The sequence below is a fragment of the Papaver somniferum genome, chromosome 3, assembly GCF_003573695.1.
Source record: "Papaver somniferum cultivar HN1 chromosome 3, ASM357369v1, whole genome shotgun sequence".
Classification (NCBI taxonomy): Eukaryota; Viridiplantae; Streptophyta; class Magnoliopsida; order Ranunculales; family Papaveraceae; genus Papaver; species Papaver somniferum.
Genome location: NC_039360.1, coordinates 167243806 through 167266027, shown reverse-complemented (window position 1 = coordinate 167266027; position 22222 = coordinate 167243806). Strand labels below are relative to the sequence as shown.

Sequence of the window (22222 nt, the reverse complement as noted above, 5' to 3'; positions counted from 1 at the left end):
ACAAACGTATATAAAATCCAAATATAAAGATAAACAATATAATTCGGAAAAGGGAAAGCATAAGACACTAGAAATTTTGTTAATGAGGAAACCGTAATAGCAGAAAAAAGCCGGGACATCGTCCAGATTGACCACCATACTATATTAAGCCGCTATAGAAATCAGACTTGGAATGGAATGTAGGTGAGACTGAATCCACCCTACAAGCGATTTAGTTACAGTCTCGCTCTTAACGTCTCTTGTACCTTGCAAGGTTCTACGCACTTGATTCCCTTAGACGACGTCTTTTACAGCCTAACAATTGCTTTATCCGCAGTGAAGAATTTTGATACCAATCTGCCTCTAACATATAAGCCTATTTTAATTCCGTTTAGATCAAAGATCAAGGTGTGGAAATATGTTTGCAATAAAAGCTAGCAAACCTCAAAAATCTGTAACTTACGACTCCCTGAGAGCAGCCTAGGTTCTTAACCACCTCCCAAGAACAATCTTCGAAAGATCGACTAAGATCAGCCTTTGTATATAATATCTTGAGGAATCACAAAGTCTGTGATGAATAAAACTTTATGATTTTTATTTATCTTGCCCGAAAGATATTACAAAATCCTCGATAATAGAAAATCAAGATCAGGGTTCACGAACTATCAAGGTAAAGATAGTTTGACCTACTTACACTGATCCTCAAAGAAAAGTTTTTTAGTTGTATACCTAATAACGTTTCACAGAGGAAACCTAGTGAAAAAGTGGGGGTCTAACAACACCACCCAATATTTCGATTATCAATCTGTATGGACAAACTCGAATAGACTTTTAAGAGAATCAATAAGACTCAATCAATTAAAAGTATATCAACGAGTAAATATCTCAATCTCTCAATTTGATTGTTACTCAAGCAAATAGAAATCTGCGAATCAAATCAAAGAGAGATAACTTGGACGGTACCAAAGACCAATGTACAAGGATCAATCAATATCAATCAACAACCAAAGGTTGGATTTCCAATTGATGATCTTAACGCACAACCTGTATTATTTCAATTATATAAACAAATATAATGCGGAAAATAAATAACACAGACACCAGAGATTTTGTTAACGAGGAAACCGCAAATGCAGAATAACTTCGGACTAGACTATAGTTGAACCCCTACCAGTCTCCCACTGATAAAAGGTATAGTTTCACCCCTACGCCTCTGATCCCAGCAGGATACTATGCACTTGATTCCCTTTGCTGATCTCACCCACAACAAAGAGTTGCTACGACCCAACATCGCAGGCTTTGATAATAAACAAATTTAACACAGAAAAGTATATCAAAGGATAAATCTGTCTCCCACGGATAAACCCTAGTTTTGTTCCGTTTTTTGATATGATCAAGGTAGCACAGGAACCAATTGATTAATCTGGTCTTATATTCCCGAAGAACAACCTAGATAAATCAATCACCTCTCAATACACAAGAAGAATATCGAGGATTCACGAACGGTGAGACGAATAAAGTTCATGACTTCTTTATCTTACCTATCGGAAAACCCAAACATTCTCAAGCCAAACAATCAATTGTACTCGTACGATAGAAAAGTAAGATCATATCACACAACTACGATAAAAGTAGTATCGGTCTGGCTTCACAATCCCAATGAAGTATTTAAGTCGTTAACCCGAATTTAGAGAAGAAACTCAAGGGTTAATGGAGATCGACTCTAGCGAGCGCACTAGTATCACACAATAAAGGTGTGTGGGTATTAAGTTTTTCTCTAGCTAGATGTCTCCTTTATATAGCCTTTCAAATCAGGGTTTTTGCTTAGATATTAAGAAAACTCTATTCACCGTTAGATGAAAGCTGATTTAGATTCAATCTAATATTTCTCAACCGTTAGATCGAAAAACAAAGCTTGTCAAACACACTTGTAAACGTTTTCCAGGTTCGTGAAAACCGGCCCAAACGTGTACGTTCATGTTGGTTCAATGCAGTAACCAAAAGGCAACCATATGAGCTTCTCATATTTACCTGGTTACTAATTCATCATAATTAGTTCACTTGGCTTCAAACAAACTAGTTAGAGAGTCATTCAATTGCTATGAGATCTTATGTAACTACACAGGACACAATTGAACTCAAGATGATTTCGATTCGATTGAATCGGCTCAATGAACATTATAGCCACGGTTTACATTAAGCATTCCTTAGTAATTTAATGTTTATGTTTAGAGCACATCTTTAGATCATAACCTCTTAAGTACACAAACAAGTTCGCGAACTTAAGCATCGGTTTGAGTTTTCCAAAACTCAGCGGAAATTCTCGGGCCGAGAACTTCCGCCAGTTCGCGGACTGGGTCTGCGGGCTGAGTTCACAGACTTGGTCACACAAATGAGTTTAGGAAATCCCAGCAGAAATTCTCGGTCGAGAACTTCCGTCAGTTCACGGACTGAGTTTGCGGACTTAGCAAGCCAATTCCACAATCCTACCGATTTCTCTTGCTCAACAAAGTTCAAAGAACTTCGGATCAAGGAATACATAGTTATGTAATCTAACTCTCATTTCAATCATTGAGACATTCTCAGAGGGCACTATCCCAACCGTTATTCACATATTATCTTCACGTCAGAGCAATTCTCAACTTAGTGATTGAAAGATGAAGATAAACCTGATCAAAGCAAAAAGATTTACCAACACATGAATTTCGAGAAAAAGATAAGCATTGAATACTCAGCTCGGAATCTCAAATGTGTTTGATCTAGTCTATATAGCATACGAATTTTGTATCATAAGAAGTAGGAGATAGAATAGATAGACTTTTGAGTGATAGATAAGTTCAAGTCTTCATATACCTTTTTGTTGATGAAGTTCCACGGTTCCTTGTGTAGATCTTTTTCGTTGTCGTTGAATCGCCATGAAGTCCTTGAGCTCAACTACACTTTTCCTATCCTAGTCCGAGACTTTGCTAATAGGCTAGAAATCAAGACTTTATAGTTTTGATCACTAACATTGACAAACATGCTTGATATAACAACGCATGAGAGGTTGACCGAGCTATGCTCTAACACTTAGGTCAATAAAGGACGACTCTAAAATCAACTAGGACACAAAGTGTCATGGATTGATTTTCCAAGTTGGCAGAGATGTTATATTTATAGTTTTCAAAGACCATGGTTAGCTTATAATTCAAGCTAAGAAACCTTGAGAATCAAGCAAACACTTTAGGTCTTCAAAATACAATAGATGACTGTACACATAGGTTCGGTTACATAACCGTGTATAATGAGTTTTCGATTTTGCAAGTTAGCCAAATAACTGAAAGCTATTTGTTGTTCATTTAAACATCCAAGAATTTAAACATGATACGTACATGTTTAAGTAATCAATGAAGTCTTACAAGTGTTTAAGAAAGTTCTACTAATGCTAAACATATTCTGAAAATAAGTCTTTATGCATATACTAAAATATAAACTGGGACAGTTGGTACAAATGTTCGTGAACCGCAAGGATTTTTCACGAGTCAGTGTGCAACGGTTCGTGAACCGGGTTCGCCAACCCTACTAAACTGCCGAACTCAGTTGACCACAGTTTGTGAACTGGGTTCCGTCAACTATTAGTAATGCTAAACATATTATGAAAATAAGTCTTTAAGCGTATTCTAAAATATAAACTGGGACAGTTGGTACAACGGTTCGTGAACCGCTGGGCTTGTTCACGAGTCAGTGTGCAATGGTTCGGGAACCGGTTTTTCCAACCTTACTATACTGCCGAATTCAGTTGACCACAGTTTGTGAACCGGGTTCGTCAACTGTTTGCCTGTTTATCCAACTTATAAAATTCAGTTCACCACGGTTCACCAACCGGGTTCGTGAACTGTTCCCAACTGAACTCGCGATTTTACAAACTGGTTCGCCAACCCTCTTGTATTTCTGTATTTCTGATAACTGTGGTTTGCGAACTGGTTTGCTCACTACCCTGAGTAGAAATATCAGTAAGTTCATATTTCTCTCTTATGATATTTAAAACTTTCCCAAGTGATATAATCATTGGCATGAACAATTTTCAATGGATCCACAAATTAATTTATAGAACTAATATTGTTAAGGACCTTTGAACATCTAATTGCTAAATCATATTTTGAGATTTTCACAAGACAAGCTTGACTCGAAACTCCTTCTTTGTAATTCTACTATAATCATATGACATAGTCTCAATAGATAGAACGATGATATGGTGAGTAAAAATAGAATGGTTCAGTCTTCACATGCCTGATATAAAAGTTCCCCAAATGTCTTAATCTATCTTCAGTCTTCATGGGTGATCTCTGATACTCAACTACAATTCTAACATAGCACATGACGTGACTTAGTAGACTAGAAATCAAGATATAGTTTTGATCACCTAACGTTGACAACAAGCTTGAGATAATAAAACTTCTGGGTTCAACCGAGTAATGCTCTAACTCTCAGTGACGACATTTATCTTCCAGTTGGAGAAGTATGGCTTCAGCTTGATTGAGGAACAATCAATAGAAAATATTACTGTCTCGAGCTGTGAGACTTGGTTTTTGGGTCTGTGATGATCTTGTTGATGACACAAAATTGGTTAAAAAGACCAAAATCAACAATTCCTGGGTGAAAAGGACACTTAGATTTTGATACTGTTTAAATGGACAAAAATGAAAAAATAGCCAGGATGTAAACGATTTCATCCTATCCATTTTCAAATAGTTTTTCTTACTTTTAATTTACATCAGGATGCATCCAGTTTCCTCCTAGATATTTTTTAAGTTAAAGTCAGGATGAATCCAGTTTCATCCTTGCTATTTTTTTGGTGTCCATTTCACCCACACTAATTTTTACTCGTCCATTTGAACCATGTTTTAAAAATATTTGGACAAATGACCCATTTTCCGGCTGATGAAATAGATCGACCTTTCTTTATCCTGCTTATCAAGGCTGAATTGGGGGCCCTAGAAAAATAATTGGGGGCCCTAACTACAGGAAAAAAAGGTCATGAAATAGTAATTGGGAGTTATCCCTTATCCTAATTTTTTCGAAATGGCTAAACTACCCCAAATCATTAGTGTTAATTAAGTTGATTAGTTAAGTTAGATTAGTTGTTAATTAGTTAAGTTAGATAAAAATCAGTTTTAGGGGAAAAATTTAGATAATAGAAAAATTGTGTTTTTGTGTTGGATAGAGAGGAAGAAAGTGAGTTTTGGGGGAGAGGATCCTTTTGCTCAAAATGATGGAACCAATACTCAAAATGAAGAACCCAAAGCTCTGAACAATCATGTAAACTTCCTATACTCTTCAAATCGCATGAATGGTGCTCCAAGTTGTCGATTCATGGTCACTATGCAGCAGTTCAGTGTGAGAGTCGTTAGGTCGGGAGTTTATTAAACTGACGACCCTTAAGAGTCGTTAGTTATATGCCACAGACATAAACGACTCTAATCTGCAGTATGAAAAATCGTCATTCAGGTTTGAAAAAATTGACGACTCTAATGTGCAGTTATGAAAATATTGACGACTCCTTTTTTTTAGGTCATCTAGAGTCGTTATAATCATTTTTTTCGAATTAGGATCGGTTACATTTTAGCTATTTATACTAACGACTATTACCTTACCTATGTGTAGTCGTTAACTAACCTATTAGTAAACTAACGATTATAGGTAACGACTCTTACCTTAGCTAACGACTCTTACCTTAGCTATTTATATTAACGACCCTATTAATTTTAAGGGAAGGGTAAAATCCTACTTTCATCATCATTTTGGAAGCCCCTAATATTTTTGGTGTGGATATAAATTTGGTGAGGTCCCTAATTATTTTTTAGGGCCTCCAATTAAGCCTTGCTGCTTATTGCAGTTGGGTATTAGCTATATAGAGGTATAACTCCTCACCTCGTACCGGGGAAGAAAGAATTGGCACAACGGTCCGCGAGTTATAACCCCAAAGGTGTCACTATCCATATACAAAAACTCCAACAAAACAAATTGTTCACAAAAACCCCGTTTAATATAAACTGTCTATATTACCCTTCTAGTTTAAATCACCCCAACAAAAACAAAAATCAACCCCACTTTAATTCTTATTATATTGTCACCCCCAACAAGAAACAAACAACCACCAATAAGCACCGCCACCTTCCACCACCGACTGCCATCGACAACCACCGCCGCCACCGACACCACCTCCGACCACCGCCACCTTCCGCCACCTCCATCGTCGCCGCCGACCACCACCGACCATCGTCGCCGCCACCGCCATCGCCAACGCCACCTTCCGCCACCGACCGCCACCTCCGACCACCGACCACCGCCGCCGTCACCGACCACCACCTCTGCCGCCGTCACCGACCGTCACCGTCGCCGCCACCACAACCGCTGCCGCCGCCACCGACACTGCGCAATTGCACCACCACTGCCAGCCACCCTACCATCCTGCACCACCATTGTAGACCATCACCGCCACTACCTCCGACCACCACCACCACCACCACCACCGATACTACGTAATTGCACCACCAATGCCAGCCGCCCTACCAGCCAACACCACCACTGTCGACCACCACCGACCAAAACCAGCACCACGACCGCCGACCACCACCACCTCCCAAAAATACGATGAAACCAATTTTGGTTTCATCATAAGATATGATGAAACCGATTTTGGTTTCATCATAAATAAGATGAAACCATAATTGGTTTCGTGAAAATTCAACTGCAAGAAAAATTATAAGAGGTATTATACATGTTCATTGATAGATGGAACCAATTTTGGTTTCATCATAAATATGATGAAGCCATAATTGGTTTCATCATAAATAAGATGAAACCATAATTGGTTTCGTCATAATTCAACTGCAAGAAAAATTATAAACCATGATTCATTTTGGTTGGCCACACCAATAGAAATAAACTAGATGACCGCTGCCATGGTGGGACGACCGACCGACGGAAAAAATTGATGCAAGTCAAGGTGTCGATCTAGGGCCTGTTTCCACTCATAAAGGAATGCAAAAAGATTTAAAGGGTTTGCGGTAGGTTCTGTGGTGGTGATGTCCTTGATGGGTTGAAGGATGAGCTTTATCCAAATGTGAAGGGACTGAATGTAATCACGTTGGTATTTTATGAGGCGGAAAAAGCTATAGTTCCAAGAGGATACGGCTGATTCAAGTCGACGGTTGCTTGTTGGTGCAGCTCAGTAGTTGACTCTACTTTGTCTGCTTTGTTTATGAGGCCGCGTACTTGTTGAACAATGTTATTCCAGAGTTCATGATATTTATTTATTGACCTCCACATGTACATGAACCTGCATTTCATAATTTTATGGCATAAATAAGCAATTTCTTATTACTTAGCACATGGTTAATGAACAAGTTGTAGGCAAGTTCAAAGTCTCTGATGTGAGTTTTGTGACTATCAACACAAATCAAACATCCGTTGTTGATTACATCGCATTTTATTAGCTACGAAGGTAGGTCAACATATACAGAGTTGATAACCAAACAAGAACAAAGATATCAGGACACCTAGGAGAGTATAATCGGGCGAAAGTCATGCATATTGTGACAAATGAAATTCTTAAGCATGAGATTTATTTAATTTAAAGGTTGGATAGGCTACTGTTAGAGCATTGCTCGGTTGAACCCACCATGCGTTAGTATGTCAAGTGTGGTTGTCATATTTTAGTGAACCAAAACTCATGTTAAGAGTCGCTTGATTATGTACTAGAGTTATACTTTGTATAGGTCAGCTTGAAAGCTTTAGGATATGAGACATTACAACTATTGTGAAGTCTTGAAGATGTGAAGAAGTACGGAGCTACAACAACAACAATCATCCTTCCACTTTAGGTTAGTGATATTTGACTTGAACTGTTTCATTCCTTATCGCATCTTTCAAGTCGTGCATATTGAAAACATAACTGCGAAGCATGTTGAACTCTAGATAGACATAGTATTAAGGAATACAATACGAGTTTTATTGCTTAACCATTAAACTTTGTAGATAAGACATCGCCATAATCATTTGAATGCTATTGTGATTATGTATGGGTATAAGGTGAGGATTTCATCCTAGGGAACAATACTTGCATGTATTCTAAGGAAGTAAGTTCATAAACTTGTTTTGTGAACCGAAAAGGAAATGGCCAGGATTTATTGGTTTTGTTATTCATTGCTTATCTTATGAACAACCAATATGTGTGATAAAGTAGAACCGCTCACAACTTATTGTGTTCTTGGTAGAAATGTTCAAAAAGTCCTGACTTTTGTATTGGTAGAACTTTTATTAGTAAAACCAATCTTAAGTAATCACCTTGGTATGTATCGAATATGCAACTGCCAAATGGAAGAGGGGAACTGATCCTTGTAAGGGATGAAGAGAACCGATCCTAGTAAGGGGTGTAAGGGGAACCGATCCTTGTAAGAGGTGAAGGGGAACCGATCCTAGTAAGGGGTGCAGTGCAAAGAGGGAACCGATCCTTGTATGGGGTGCAACACATTTACAGTGAAGAGGGGAACCGATCCTGTGAAGGGGTGCAACACATATAAGTTAGATACCATATATATGTGGGGAACCGATCCTAGTACCTTGTCAACCATATCTTTCGTAAGCTAGTGTGACTATGCGTAGTACTCACATGGAGGTAGAACCGAAACTTGTTTTGGTAGAACCGCAAACCCATGAGTGTGATTGAATGTTTGGTTTGATCAATCACATAGTTCTTGAAAGTCAGATGAACCAATTCTAAACTTGTTTGGAAGTGTGGCAAATCGGTTTCAAGATTGTAAGTGTGAAAGAGAACTTACAAAGTAAAGATATCGACAAACTTTGAACATGTGTTGAATGCGTAATTTCTATAATAGTTCAAAGATATTCCTTAAAGAATAAATGGAAGAGAATCCCGGGATCGAAACATATACGTTAAGAATCTTTTAATTAAGGTTATTAATTTGTCTTGGATGTAAACTTATGGAATTGGTGATGTGCATTTACTAATTATATTTTCCAAGAGATTTCGATTATGTTTTTGGACAGAGCATTTCCAGAAATTATGAAAACCAAATCCGTGCATTTATGAATATCTTGAGAATATTTTCGGTTTTGGAAATTCCTTGGTGTCCAAACTTCCTTGTCTATAAATACCGAAATTTGCCTTCACTAGCAAACTAATCCTTCGTAACAATTTGACTTCCTCTTTTATCATTGTTACTGGTGTAGCCGCCTATCGGAGAGGAGAGTAATCTAATTAGGTGAAATCTCTTACGGCCGCTCGTTTTAAAGTCTTCTTTGGGATTGAGAACCTCTAGCGCGACCCGTTGGTGGGAAACTAGATAATTGCGGTTTATCTTTGTTATCAATTTGACTTGATTGACTAACGGAGGTTGAAATCTGTTTGCACCTAGTTTGTTTATGCTTGAGAATCTTCTCTTCTGATATAAGATTCACTCAAACTAGTACAGAGTTTCGACAGGGATCTTTAGACTGATTGTAGTTCTAAAGACGATCTTGTGATAATCCATTGTTAACAGACTCCGTTCTGTGCGTGATTGATCACAAGAGATTCAAGTTATTGTGTGCAGGTTTTTATTGAAGATTGAAGAAGATTTGAAGACAAAGAAGATATTGAAGATCTGACTTGGTTTTATAATCTTTGGTGTACACAATACTTGTTTGGGAAAAGAGGATCCAATTGATAATCGGTTTATCCTTGTGGTAGATTGGATTGATTGATTGAAGTAGATCGGCATCAACACGGTTCCTTTTGGATTAAAGGTGTTGTTGGCTTAATCTTAATTGATTGCCTTTGGGTGATTGAAATGTAAGAGAGATCTAGACCTGACAAAGGAGTTTATGTTGAGATAAACGGAAGAGACTTTGTTCGACTCATATCACTTGGTTGAAGAGAGTTGTTACCAGACAGATTTCTTGTTCCTTTACTGTTTGGAATACGAACCAAAGGGATTGTTCCAAGTACATGTTTGAGGCGTGGGAATACAGACGGAACTAGGTATACTATAGAGTTAGGTACTTGGTCTTAACTATACGAAGTAAGTGTAATTTTGCATAGCGGCTTAATCCTAAGAATATTCAATTCTGGACTAGGTCCCGGGGTTTTTCTGCATTTGCGGTTTCCTCGTTAACAAAATCTTGTTGTGTCATTACTTTTAATTTCCGCATTATAATTGTTTTATTATAATTAAAGTAAATCACACAAAAGTTAATCTCATATTACTTGATACGTGAATCCTATTTTGTTTGGTTATTCCGAACCTTTTTATCAAGTAACACACTTTGTCTTTGTATTGTCTCGATCTCGTATCCATAGGCGATCACACAGAGTGTGAACCGATTAGTTGTATTGTCTCGATCTCGTATCCATAGACAATCACTTTCGGAGGAAAGGACTTACAGGTCGGAAAAGTTTTAGCTTGAGGTATATTTGGGTACCCTCGCCTTTTCAATTGGTACCAGAGCAGGCAAACACGAAAAGATCTAACAATCTGTGTTTGGTGCGATCTAACCTATAATAATTGAATCTATGTCTGATTCAGTTAACGTTATGCAAGAGTATGAATGCTCAAAAGTTGAAGATGTTACTACTTCGTTGACTCATGATCCAGGAGTTACGAAAACATCTATGTCTTTTTCAGATGAGAAAGAAGATGTTGTTAAAGAGTTGGTGAAACTCCTAAATCCCATACAATCTCTATCTTCTAAAGTGGTTATTTTAAAGACAGAGACAAATCTTCTTAAGGAGGATATTAAAGAAAATGACATTCAACTGAATTGTCTTATAAAAGAGAAAATGGATCTCGCTGTCAAACTAGAAGCTCTTGGTAAATCTCTTACAGATAAAGAGATACGTCCTATGATTCTGACAAATTATGTTGTTGTGATTTCTTCTGATGAGGAAACTAAAAGTCCTTGGTCGACTTTTACAGTTTTTGTTAAGACCGGTTTAATCACATCTGAAATAGATCAAGATGATGGTAGTTTGCCTAACTACATCAAGTCAGAAGAGGATGAGAAACCAACTCCTAGTTCTACTGATGATCAAACAAAATCATGTCCAGAGGAAACTTTGAACCGATTCCGTGTTGATTCTAAGGAATACAACTTTCAGTCACTTGATAAGAAACTCATTCTTCTTCAACATACAGTGGTAAAATTTTTGAAGGAAGTTTCTTGTCTTAAAAAACTGAAAGATTATTCCTCAGTAGAAAGACAGATCATATTACATCCCAGTAATATCATCTCAAATGAGTCAAAGGAAAGAGTTGATAATCGCTTCTTGAAAAAGGTTCCCCCGCACCCATATCGAAACAATTCTGGTTTTGATGAGGAACAACTTCAGAAGGAAGGGAAAGAGCGAATCTCTGCCAAAAGAAACAATTAGGATTTTCCGATAATTGTTTCAGATGATCACACTAATGTGAATAATAAGGAAGTCCTTAGAATGAGAAAATCTTATGAAAATCTCATTGAAAGAATCAAGAGAGATCTAGCTATCTCCAAGAATTCTCACATTAGTACTGTTTCTCCACATGATCATATCTCGAGAGTTAGAAAAGATCATCGGTTTGGGAGAAAATATTTTGGGCATAAATTCCCTGGAAGAGACATGAACTATGTTTCTGATGTTCACTGTAAACTTGAAAAAGCTTACTCATATGCAACTTAGTTGTATCGAAAATTGTGCATTCTTATCTCTTTTGGGCTCCTAAATTTGGATGAGAAAGGCACATTAAAGGAAAGGGATACATTGTAAAGTAAGTCTTAGTATGAAGAGATAATATGGTATATCTTTTGATTTTTCTAAAAGAAGAAATTCAAATATCATATATGGATATGTTTCAAAAACCCTGGTTCAAAAAATAATAAATTCTCTCTGAGGATTTTTGTCTTTTCTTAATAAAGATGTCTCCTATAACTCGCAGTGTTACGATGAGTGATAGAAGGGAAGCACGAAAGGTAAGAAACTGTCAAGCGTTTGTCCCATATCGTAGAATCTGGAAGAGTGTCTTAAGAAACGTGTCTAATATTGTCACTGGTAGATCTCAAGATGAAACTAGCCTTTTTGTGATCGATGATTCAGAATCTACCAAGTGGTTCTCCACTAATGGTATGCATGAAGCTATGGATGGGTTTGATGAACTCATAAGAAATATTTTCTCCTTGATGCAAGAGCGATATGAACTAAAAGAAAGCCTAGAAGAGGCAAAGAGCGATCTTGTTAACTTGAAGCTTCAGTTGGAAGATCTTATAAAAGTTAAAGTGGTTGCGAACAAGTCTCTTGAGACATTCTTTATAAGTTTGAAAACTGAAGAGACCTCAGTGAACAACAAGAGCACCACTAGAGATTAAGTTTTTACTGTTGTACTTAATCTAGTTTAATAGACATCAATTTGTGATTTCCTTCATTGATTGTATTGGTCTATTACGAATAAAACTATTATGAATAAAATTATTATTTTTGAGTAATTTTCTTGCGATCGTTTTCGGTTTACATAGCTTGTGCTTTATTGCTTTTATATTATTGCTATGTACGATTATGAGATGTTTGATTTCGGTTTTATTACCTTGATATTCGATCTCATATGTGAACCCTCATGGTTTGGGTGACCTTTTGATTTAGCAGGATTAAGTTCCAACCCAAGTAGGTAGGCTTCATCAAAGGATTATGAGGGGTTCTCTTGGAAACAGTATGAGAAAAAGTTATAATATGTTGAATCGTTTTGGTTTAGCATAAAAACATATGTGTTTCGACGGTTTTCGACTTTTGCTTGCAATAGTTCAAAACCGGTTTTCAACCTTTCTCTGGTAAAGGTTGAGGTATGTTGTTTTTGTTTGCGCATAAGGCTGACAACGAGAGGTGATATTTCGTTATCGATCCTCCCTGGACGAAGATGCAATCATATTGGAGGAGTGGATGCGAAATTGAGGTAACAATGTTGTTAGTTAATTGTTTTCCTGTTTAAGAAAATCTTGAGTTTATATTATATATATATATATTGCTTTTGCTTAACGAAATTTAGGTGCAATTGATTTGTTATTCCATTATATGTATGTGGATGTGTTTCAATTGATTCCTGTTAAGAAAAACTATTGTTATCTTACTTTATTGTGTGGTATCAATCGTTTAAGCTTACACAATTGTGGTACAATTGATGTGTGTTGATTCAATTGGTTCCAGTTAAGGAAAACCATTGTTTTCTTGCTCTTTTTTTGGTATCAATGGTTTAGACTTACAAAAGTGCGGTACAATTGATATGTTGTGATTCAATTGGTTCCGGTTAAGAAAAACCTTTTGTATTTTGCCTTGGTAGTTTATCACTGGTTTAGGCTTACAAAATTAGGGTGCAATTGTGGTGCTTATAACGTCTTATGTTGATTCAATTGCTTCCGGTTGAGGTGAATAATTTTGCAAGTTGATTTATATTGGTTTGTATGAATTATTTATGGCTTAACAAAATAATATATGTACGGGATGAGTTGTTTAGTCCAATTCGATTCCGGATAAGAAACTAAGTTAATTCTGATCTTAGTTTGTCTTATCAAAGTGAGGTTTCGGTTATTCAAGTCTAATCGAATGCTCAAACAAAGAAATACTAGTTAACTAACCTAGTATTTGGTTTGTTTGAAATTGAAAGGTCTAAGTATATGGATAATTAGAACCTGATGAGAAAAATGGAGTGTATACTTTGTTTTGGTCTTATCGAATTAAGCAGTTGTTCTTGGACAATCGGTTTAGCAAAGAACTAATGTGATTAGTCGATTTTTGGTTTGCTAAACTAAATGGGAAAAAAATTTTCGGGCAATTTTTTCCTTGGTAACACTTTAAAATAAAACTACCTGCAGTTGTAGTTTCGGTTTTGATGTTGGTTATCAGAACGTGAAGTGTGAAACCCTCGTGCCTAACTCTACAGGTTTGCAAGTCTATTTCTGAGATTTGTAGGATTCTTTTTGTGTTGTCCTTTATTTTTTTCGTTTCTTTGTCATTTTTGTGATAAAAGGGGGAGGAATATATGGAGTAAACAGGCGATACTGGCATTGATTTTATCTTTCTTGGGTATATATCAATTGGTGTCGCTAGGGAAAAGAACATTGGTGCTTGAATGTTATATTTAAAGAAAGAGTGAAAGCACAAACTAAGGGGGAGTAACATGTCATATTTTGGTATAAAAAAGCCGTGCGGATTGAATATCTACCTATCTTCCTTAGGGGGAGTATTTTGCTTTGTTATTATGATGTCAACATCGATATTTTCAAGGATTGAATGTAAGCAGGTTTACTGTGCTGTTGAATCGGGAATCAAGCGGTGTAATGAATTCTTGTAATTTGTTTATCCATATTGATGTAAGAGTTTTGTCACTAAAATTGACAAAGGGGGAGATTGTTAGAGCATTTGTCGGTTGAACCCACCATGCGTTGGTATGTCAAGTGTGGTTGTCATATTTTAGTGAACCAAAACTCATGTTAAAAGTCGCTTGATTATGTACTAGAGTTATACTTCGTATAGGTTAGCTTGAAAGCTTTAGGATATGAGACATTACAAGTATTACGAAGTCTTGAAGATGTGAAGAAGTACGGAGCTACAACAACAACAATCATCCTGACACTTGAGGTTAGTGATATTTTACTTGAACTGTTTCATTCCCTATCGTATCTTTCAAGTCGTGCATATTGAAAGCATAACTGCGAAGCATGTTGAACTCTAGATAGACATAGTATTAAGGAATACAATACGAGGTTTATTGCTTAATCATTAAACTTTGTAGATAAGACATCGCCATAATCATTTGAATGCTATTGTGATTATGTATGGGTATAAGGTGAGGATTTCATCCTAGGGAACAATGCTTGCATGTGTTATAAGGAAGTAAGTTCATAAACTTGTTTTGTGAACCGAAAAGGAAATGGCCAGGAGTTATTGGTTTTGTTATTCATTGCTTATCTTATGAACAACCAATATGTGTGATAAAGTATAACTTCTCATAACTTGTTGTGTTCTTGGTAGAACTGTTCACAAAGTCCTGACTTTTGTATTGGTAGAACTTTTATTAGTAAAACCAATCTTAATTAATCACCTTGGTATGTGTCGGTTATGCAACTGCCAAATGGAAGAGGGGAACCGATCCTTGTAAGGGGTGAAGGGAACCGATCCTAGTAAGGGGTGTAAGGGGAACCGATCCTTGTAAGAGGTGAAGGGGAACCGATCCTAGTAAGGGGTGCAGTGCAAAGAGGGAATCGATCCTTGTATGGGGTGCAACACATTTACAGTGAAGAGGGGAACCGATCCTGTGAAGGGGTGCAACACATATAAGTTAGATACCATATATATGTGGGGACCGATCCTAGTACCTAGTCAACCATATCTTTGGTAAGCTAGTGCGACTATGCGTAGTACTCACATGGAGGTAGAACCGAAACTTGTTTTGGTAGAACCGCAAACCCATGAGTGTGATTGAATGTTTGGTTTGATCAATCACATAGTTATTGAAAGTCAGATGAACCAATTCTAAACTTGTTTGGAAGTGTGGCAAATCGGTTTCAAGATTGTAAGTGTGAAAGAGAACTTACAAAGTAAAGATGTCGACAAACTTTGAACACGTGCTGAATGCGTAATTGGTATAATTGTTCAAAGATATTCCTTAAAGGCTAAATGGAAGAGAATCCCAGGATCGAAACATATAAGTTAAGAATCTTTTAATTAAGGTTATTAATTTAACTTGGATGGAAACTTATGGAATTGGTAATGTGCATTTACTAATTATATTTTCCAAGAGATTTCGATTATATTTTTGGACAGAGCATTTCCAGGAATTATGCAAACCGAATCTGTGCATTTATGAATATCTTGAGAATATTTTCGGTTTTGGAAATTCCTTGGTGTCCAAACTTCCTTTTCTATAAATACGGAAGTTTGCCTTCACTAGCAAACTAATCCTTCGTAACAATTTGACTTCTTATTTTGTCATTGTTACTGGTGTATCCGCCTATCAGAGAGGAGAGTAATCTAATTAGGTGAAATCTCTTACGGCCGCTCGTTTTAAAGTTTTCTTTGGGATTGAGAAGCTCTAGTGCGACCCGTTGGTGGGAAACTAGATAATTGCGGTTTATCTTTGTTTTCGCTTTGATTTGATTGACTAACGGAGGTTGAAATATGTTTGCACCTAGTTTGTTTATGCTTGAGAATCTTCTCTTCTGATATAAAATTCACTCAAACTAGTACAGAGTTTCGACATGGATATTTAGACTGTTTGTAGTTCTAAAGACGATCTTGTGATAATCCATTGTTAACAGACTCCGTTCTGTGCGTGATTGATCACAAGAGATTCAAGTTATTGTGTGCAGGTTTTTATTGAAGATTAAATAAGATTTGAAGACAAAGAAGATATTGAATATCTGACTTGGTTTTATAATCTTTGGTGTCCACAATACTTGTTTGGGAAAAGAGGATCCAATTGATAATCGGTTTATCCTTGTGGTAGATTGGATTGATTGATTGAAGTAGATCGGCATCAACACGGTTCCTTTTGGATTAAAAGTGTTGTTGGCTTAATCTTAATTGATTGCCTTTGGGTGATTGAAACGTAAGATAGATCTAGACCTGACAAAGGAGTTTATGTTGAGATAAACGAAAGAGCCTTTGTTCGACTCATATCACTTGGTTGAAGAGAGTTGTTACCAGACAGATTTCTTGTTCCTTTACTGTTTAGAATACGAACCAAAGGGATTATTCCAAGTACGTGTTTGAGGCGTGGGAATACAGACAGAACTAGGTATACTATAGAGTTAGGTACTTGGTCTCAACTATACGAAGTAAGTGTAATTTTGTATAGCGGCTTAATCCTAAGAGTATTCAATTCTGGACTAGGTCCCGTGGTTTTTCTGCATTTGCGGTTTCCTCGTTAACAAAATCTTGCTGTGTCATTCACTTTTAATTTCCGCATTATAATTGTTTTATTATAATTAAAGTAAATCACACAAACGTTAATCTTCTATTACTTGATAAGTGAATCCTATTGTGTTTGGTTAAGTCCGAACCTTTTTATCAAGTAACACACTTTGTCGTTGTATTGTCTCGATCTCGTATCCATAGACGATCACACAAAGTGTGAACCAATTAGTTGTATTGTCTCGATCTCGTATCCATAGACAATCACTTTCGGAGGAAAGGGCTTATAGGTCGGAAAAGTTTTAGCTTGAGGTATATTTGGGTACCCTCGCCTTTTCAGCTACAAACAATTAAGATGCAAGCAACTGCCTGACACTGGCAGCATGTAGATTAAAGAAAAAATTGAACAAGGAGAATTGAGCTACCCATATTCAACGAGTGGAATAAGCTCAGTGTCCCTAACTTGGACGATAACAGATGAAGTAGTGGACACAGCTGTGATGTTACCAAAATCATTGACTGCAGCTTCTTTACAGATGCTTTTTGTCTTGTTCAATTTAGCTTCTCCACCTCCCCTATATTCCAAAGATTGCAATGTTGATAGCTTCTTCTCATGCTCAATATTTTCCCCTTCACGAGCCTAAAAATCAAGCAACATATAACACATATAAGCAATCACTAAGACTAAGACTAATGCTTCAGGTTACATTGAAACTCAACAAGACACCTAATGGCTTCACAAGCAAATTAAAATATGAATTATCAAAAGTCAAATTTCCAATTTATAATGAATTCAGTGATCAATATCCTAGTCTAGTGGTTCTCAATTTTGTGTTACAAACAAGCAGTACAATTATGCATACCTTAACTTCCTGGTATAGCTTCTTCTCCCATGCCAAGAGTTGCTCGAATGTGGAAAAGTGACTTTTCGGACCTTGTTCCACAAGCGCGCCGGTATTCAATCGATACTTAATATCCAAAGGAGGTTTTGATATCTAGCTTGGACTCAAATTTGTCAAAAGACAGTTTCTGGTCAGTCAAAATGTGAAACCCCAATCAATCCTAGACCCAAATAAACTTAACTTTCATTCAAAAAGAAAACTACAAACTTTTAATTTAGATGGGCACGACAAATTTCAAGCAGATTAGAGACAGGCTCACCAGCAACAACAGCTTTCTCAAAATACTATTTGATACAAGCGACAATTTCAGCAAGATCTTTATGCCTTACCACCAATTTCATATTTGCTATCTCACCACCACCTCCGTCGCCACTGCCGCCATGATTATGAACAGACTTATTACCCAGTTCCATATGCATCCTAATCCATTACCTGTAGTTCAGTTTAGCTTACAGTCACCACTGCCATCAACAAATCCATCTCAGTCATAACCTAGGAACAAAACAAACAATCAAATCTATTAAAACCCACCACCACAAAACCCATTTAAGTTCAACATCTCTTCTTCTCGATCGACAACTCAATCCACCACAGAATCATCTCAACCAATCACTACCACCATCAAACAACAACCAAAAGACTCATCCTAGTTTTGTGAAATTAGCATTTCCATTTCAATTTCACATTTGGTTCCTTGATTATAATGTTATCTACCATTTCAAATAAATGCTTCCACCTTAAAACAGATCATCAAATTAGACTTTATGATTTTTGAACTGTTATTGCCGCTGTTAGTGATGGTGGTGGGGAGAAGGAGACGAAAGAAGAAGAAGAAAAGCTAAAAGGGTATGTTTGGGTTTTTTTAAAATAGACAAAACTAAATTTGATCATTATTATTTGATATGGAGTTTTTGTGCCACTTTTTTATGAAACTGTTTTAATTTATTAAAAATAATATGACTGGATTTTTTGTACCACGAACTTGGTCACCTATGTGCTTTTTCACCAGTTTTGTTGGCACAAATGATAGGTAGGTTTTGATCTACTAAAAGACTGCCTGACACTCAGAATCCCATTCAAATCGTTACTTTTTACGTAGTAGGTTAAATAAATCCTTGCATCTATCATGGAGATAAACCTATTTAGGGATGCCAGGTTTCCAGTCAACATCTGGATATCTTTGTTACAAAAGGGCACAGATCATTACCAAATCTAACGGCCTTGAATCTTAGCTTCACTTCCCAAAACAAAGTTTTCTAAATCCTTATCCCAAGATTCTCAACCAATCAGGCTTCAAGAATTTCTAATACAACGACCATAAAAAAAACACAACCTTCATACGAATCTTAATCTAACGGAAGTTAATAAACCAAAGAAACACAAAAACCTGTTTCTTTCTTTCGATCCGTAACCTGTTATCTAAACCAATCATACTCAAGTATTTACATTACCGAAAAAAATTATAAATATCTGTTCTCTTCTTCCCAAACCAGAAATCAAAAATCAAAATCGATTAAAACTTTTATTTGGGCAGAGAAAGAGAGAAAATGTCAGGAAGAGGAAAAGGAGGAAAGGGTTTGGGAAAGGGAGGAGCAAAGAGGCACAGGAAGGTATTGAGAGATAACATTCAAGGAATCACTAAACCAGCAATCAGAAGATTAGCGAGGAGAGGTGGTGTGAAACGTATTAGTGGATTGATTTATGAAGAGACTCGTGGTGTTCTTAAGATCTTCTTGGAGAATGTCATCCGTGATGCTGTTACTTACACTGAACATGCTAGGAGGAAGACTGTCACTGCAATGGATGTTGTCTATGCTCTTAAGAGGCAAGGAAGAACTCTCTACGGATTTGGGGGTTAGGGTTTTATATGTTTTGTAAAGAAAGTTTAGATCTGGGTTTTAATTTGTTTGTTTTCTTTTTGGTTTCACATGATGTACCAACCTGGAAATTAACATGATGAATGTGAAATGTTTTGAGAATCAGTAGTTTGTTTCTGTTTCATTACTTGTCAAATTTAAATGTTCTTTATCTTGTTTTTCTGAATGTTTTCAAGCAAAATTGAACCTTATGATTTGAATTTGAGTTGCAACATTACCTTATGTTTTCAAGCAAAATTGTTTAATCTATAAATTGTTATTATCAATTGTTGATAAACATCACTGTCTAGAGTTCGTCCTAATTTTTATACTTCTCCTGCTGTTTTAAAAGTTTGTGGGGATATAGCTGATGAAAAGAATGTATACAGTTGGGTTTTGCTTAGATTTGTTTATAGACCTTCTTTGATTCTTATGTAGTGTTTGAATTTTATGTTTTTGGGTGATGCTGTGAAGTGTTTGATGAATAAGGATTCTTGAAATGCAATGATATCTGGGTTTTGTCAAATTGAGAATGCATTAGTAGCTTTGGGTATCTTTAGAGAGATGAGAATTGAAGGAGTTAAATTGGAGTTGCATGACTGTATCTTACTCATTGCTGGTGCTCCACTTGGTGAAGAATTGAAGGGGATTTTGATTCATGTGTATGTGCTCTTCCTCTTATTGTGGTGATGTCTTTTCTGTATTTCCTTTACATTCATGATACAATTTGTATCCTATCTATCACGGACAACTTTGGATCACCAGTGGATGCATCTCAGCTATATAAATTACTCCATGCCCTTCATCCACATCCTCATCAGAAGAAAAATCAGCAGGCAGAGGTGCACTTGGAACATGCATGTTGCTCGGATTTTGTTGCTTTTGTCATGCATACAAAAATAAATAGAATAGTAGCTTGGTGCATTTTCTCGGTGTTGTTTACTGCTCTGGAACTGTTATGAACTGGAGAGATAGACCTCACCTTGTGTAGTTTCTTAAATGCTAAATGGCTTAATGTAGGCTCATGGGCATGCGGATAAGTAAAAGGTTAGCCTATTATTTACAGTTAGATATCGTTCTCCCAATATCATGTAGTCCTCTGAGGCAGAACAATTTTTTTTTCTACCACAAGTTTCCTGACTACCTGCTGCTGTGAGATATTGCTATCTCACTGGAATACCCATTTCTTGCTTCATGCTACAAACAGACACCACCTGATACACAACTATTTTTTTCACCCTTATTCACTATGTGGAAATGATAATCTATAGAGTCACAAGACTATTTGTTTTTCATCTCAGGTTATTCAAAGTCTGTACAAATTGCAGAAACATATAATCACCCTCCTAGTTTTCTTTATCCCCCTCTGGGCAATGTGTATAAGATTTTCAATTATTAAGTCCAGTATGATCACGATGCAATCATGTTTAGTTTTAGCATGCTAAAAGTGCTCAATCAGTTCAATTATTAAGCCTGTCTGGGTCTCTTGGCCGGTCAAAATATGTCTGTTTTGTTCCTTGTATAAATATTGATGGGCCTTATATCTGTTCCCTGCAAAATTAACAGCTGCACTCTGCGATTGCAGGCAGTTTGTCAGAATTGTGGTGAATCTGGTGACACGGGGACCAAGATTTTAGTTTGCTGCAAAATGTGTAAAGTCCCTGCCAAGCACATGTATGTTGAGCTGAGAGCCATTTGTTTCATGGTTTCCGCTGTCTTATCTTACTAACGCCGGACCTGATTTTTGTTGCTGGAAATGTTGTGTTCCAACTGTCTATCTTGAAGAATCGTCACATTCTCTCTCTCTTTCCATATAATTCTGATCATCGTTTACTAATAAAGTCACTGAGAGTCTACTTTCCTTCCAATACTTGATGAGGGTATATTCTTCTTGCTTTTTTTTTTACTGATAATGGCATCAAAGATAGTTGAGCTTTCTTCATCTTAATCTTCAAAATTTAATTGGAAGATCGAAAACTTTTCAAAGTTGAACTTTCAAGAAGACACTTACTCTGATGTTTTTACTGTTGGTACTTTTAAATGGTATGCCGTTCTAGTTGTATGTACTGCTAATCACCTTTGGTTTTGGCTCCTCTTTAAATTCTTTTTTCTGCTTTTGATTAATTGTCTTAAGTATTCACTTACAGGAAAGCACTGATTTATTCATCCGGAATGATAAAGCGCATAATCACTTATCAATGTGCCTATCACCTGACCAACCTCTGTACACGGAGTTCAGTTTTGCCATTACTAGTCAAATTGATCTCACTAGCACAGTGAGAAAAGGTATTATCTGTATACCTTAACACTACAATATATCGCCGTATAACCACACAATCTTTTACCTTATAAATTTTGGCTTTTGCAGAAGCAAAATACAAATTTGACGAAAGTGCATGCTGCTGTGGTTAGGGAACATTATGTAATTGCAATTTAGATTCTGCTAGAACTTTGAGTTTGCTTAAGAAGTAAAACTGGTTACCCATAAGCAAAAAAGTGGATTACTAATGCTTATTGATTTTTATTTCTTATTTATGTGTTTCACTGAACGCAGTTTGGATATTGAGCAG

At 36.6% G+C, this 22222-nt stretch overlaps 1 protein-coding gene and 1 pseudogene across 1 annotated transcript; one reads left to right on the top strand and one right to left on the bottom strand.

Moving 5' to 3' along the window:
* Positions 1-6907: 6907 nt before the first annotated feature.
* On the bottom strand, positions 6908-18209 carry LOC113360309 (annotated as a pseudogene).
* A 1090-nt stretch (positions 18210-19299) lies between these two features.
* On the top strand, positions 19300-19794 carry LOC113361869 (histone H4). The gene has a single exon (XM_026604961.1). It carries the CDS (start codon positions 19344-19346, stop codon positions 19653-19655), a length of 312 nt encoding a protein of 103 aa, XP_026460746.1. The 5' UTR covers positions 19300-19343; the 3' UTR covers positions 19656-19794.
* The last annotated feature ends 2428 nt before the right edge of the window (positions 19795-22222 follow it).

What these genes read in the sequence shown, in the direction of transcription:
- LOC113361869 (XM_026604961.1), top strand. Translation starts at nt 19,344, where the DNA reads ATGTCAGGAAGAGGAAAAGGAGGAAAGGGTTTGGGAAAGGGAGGAGCA.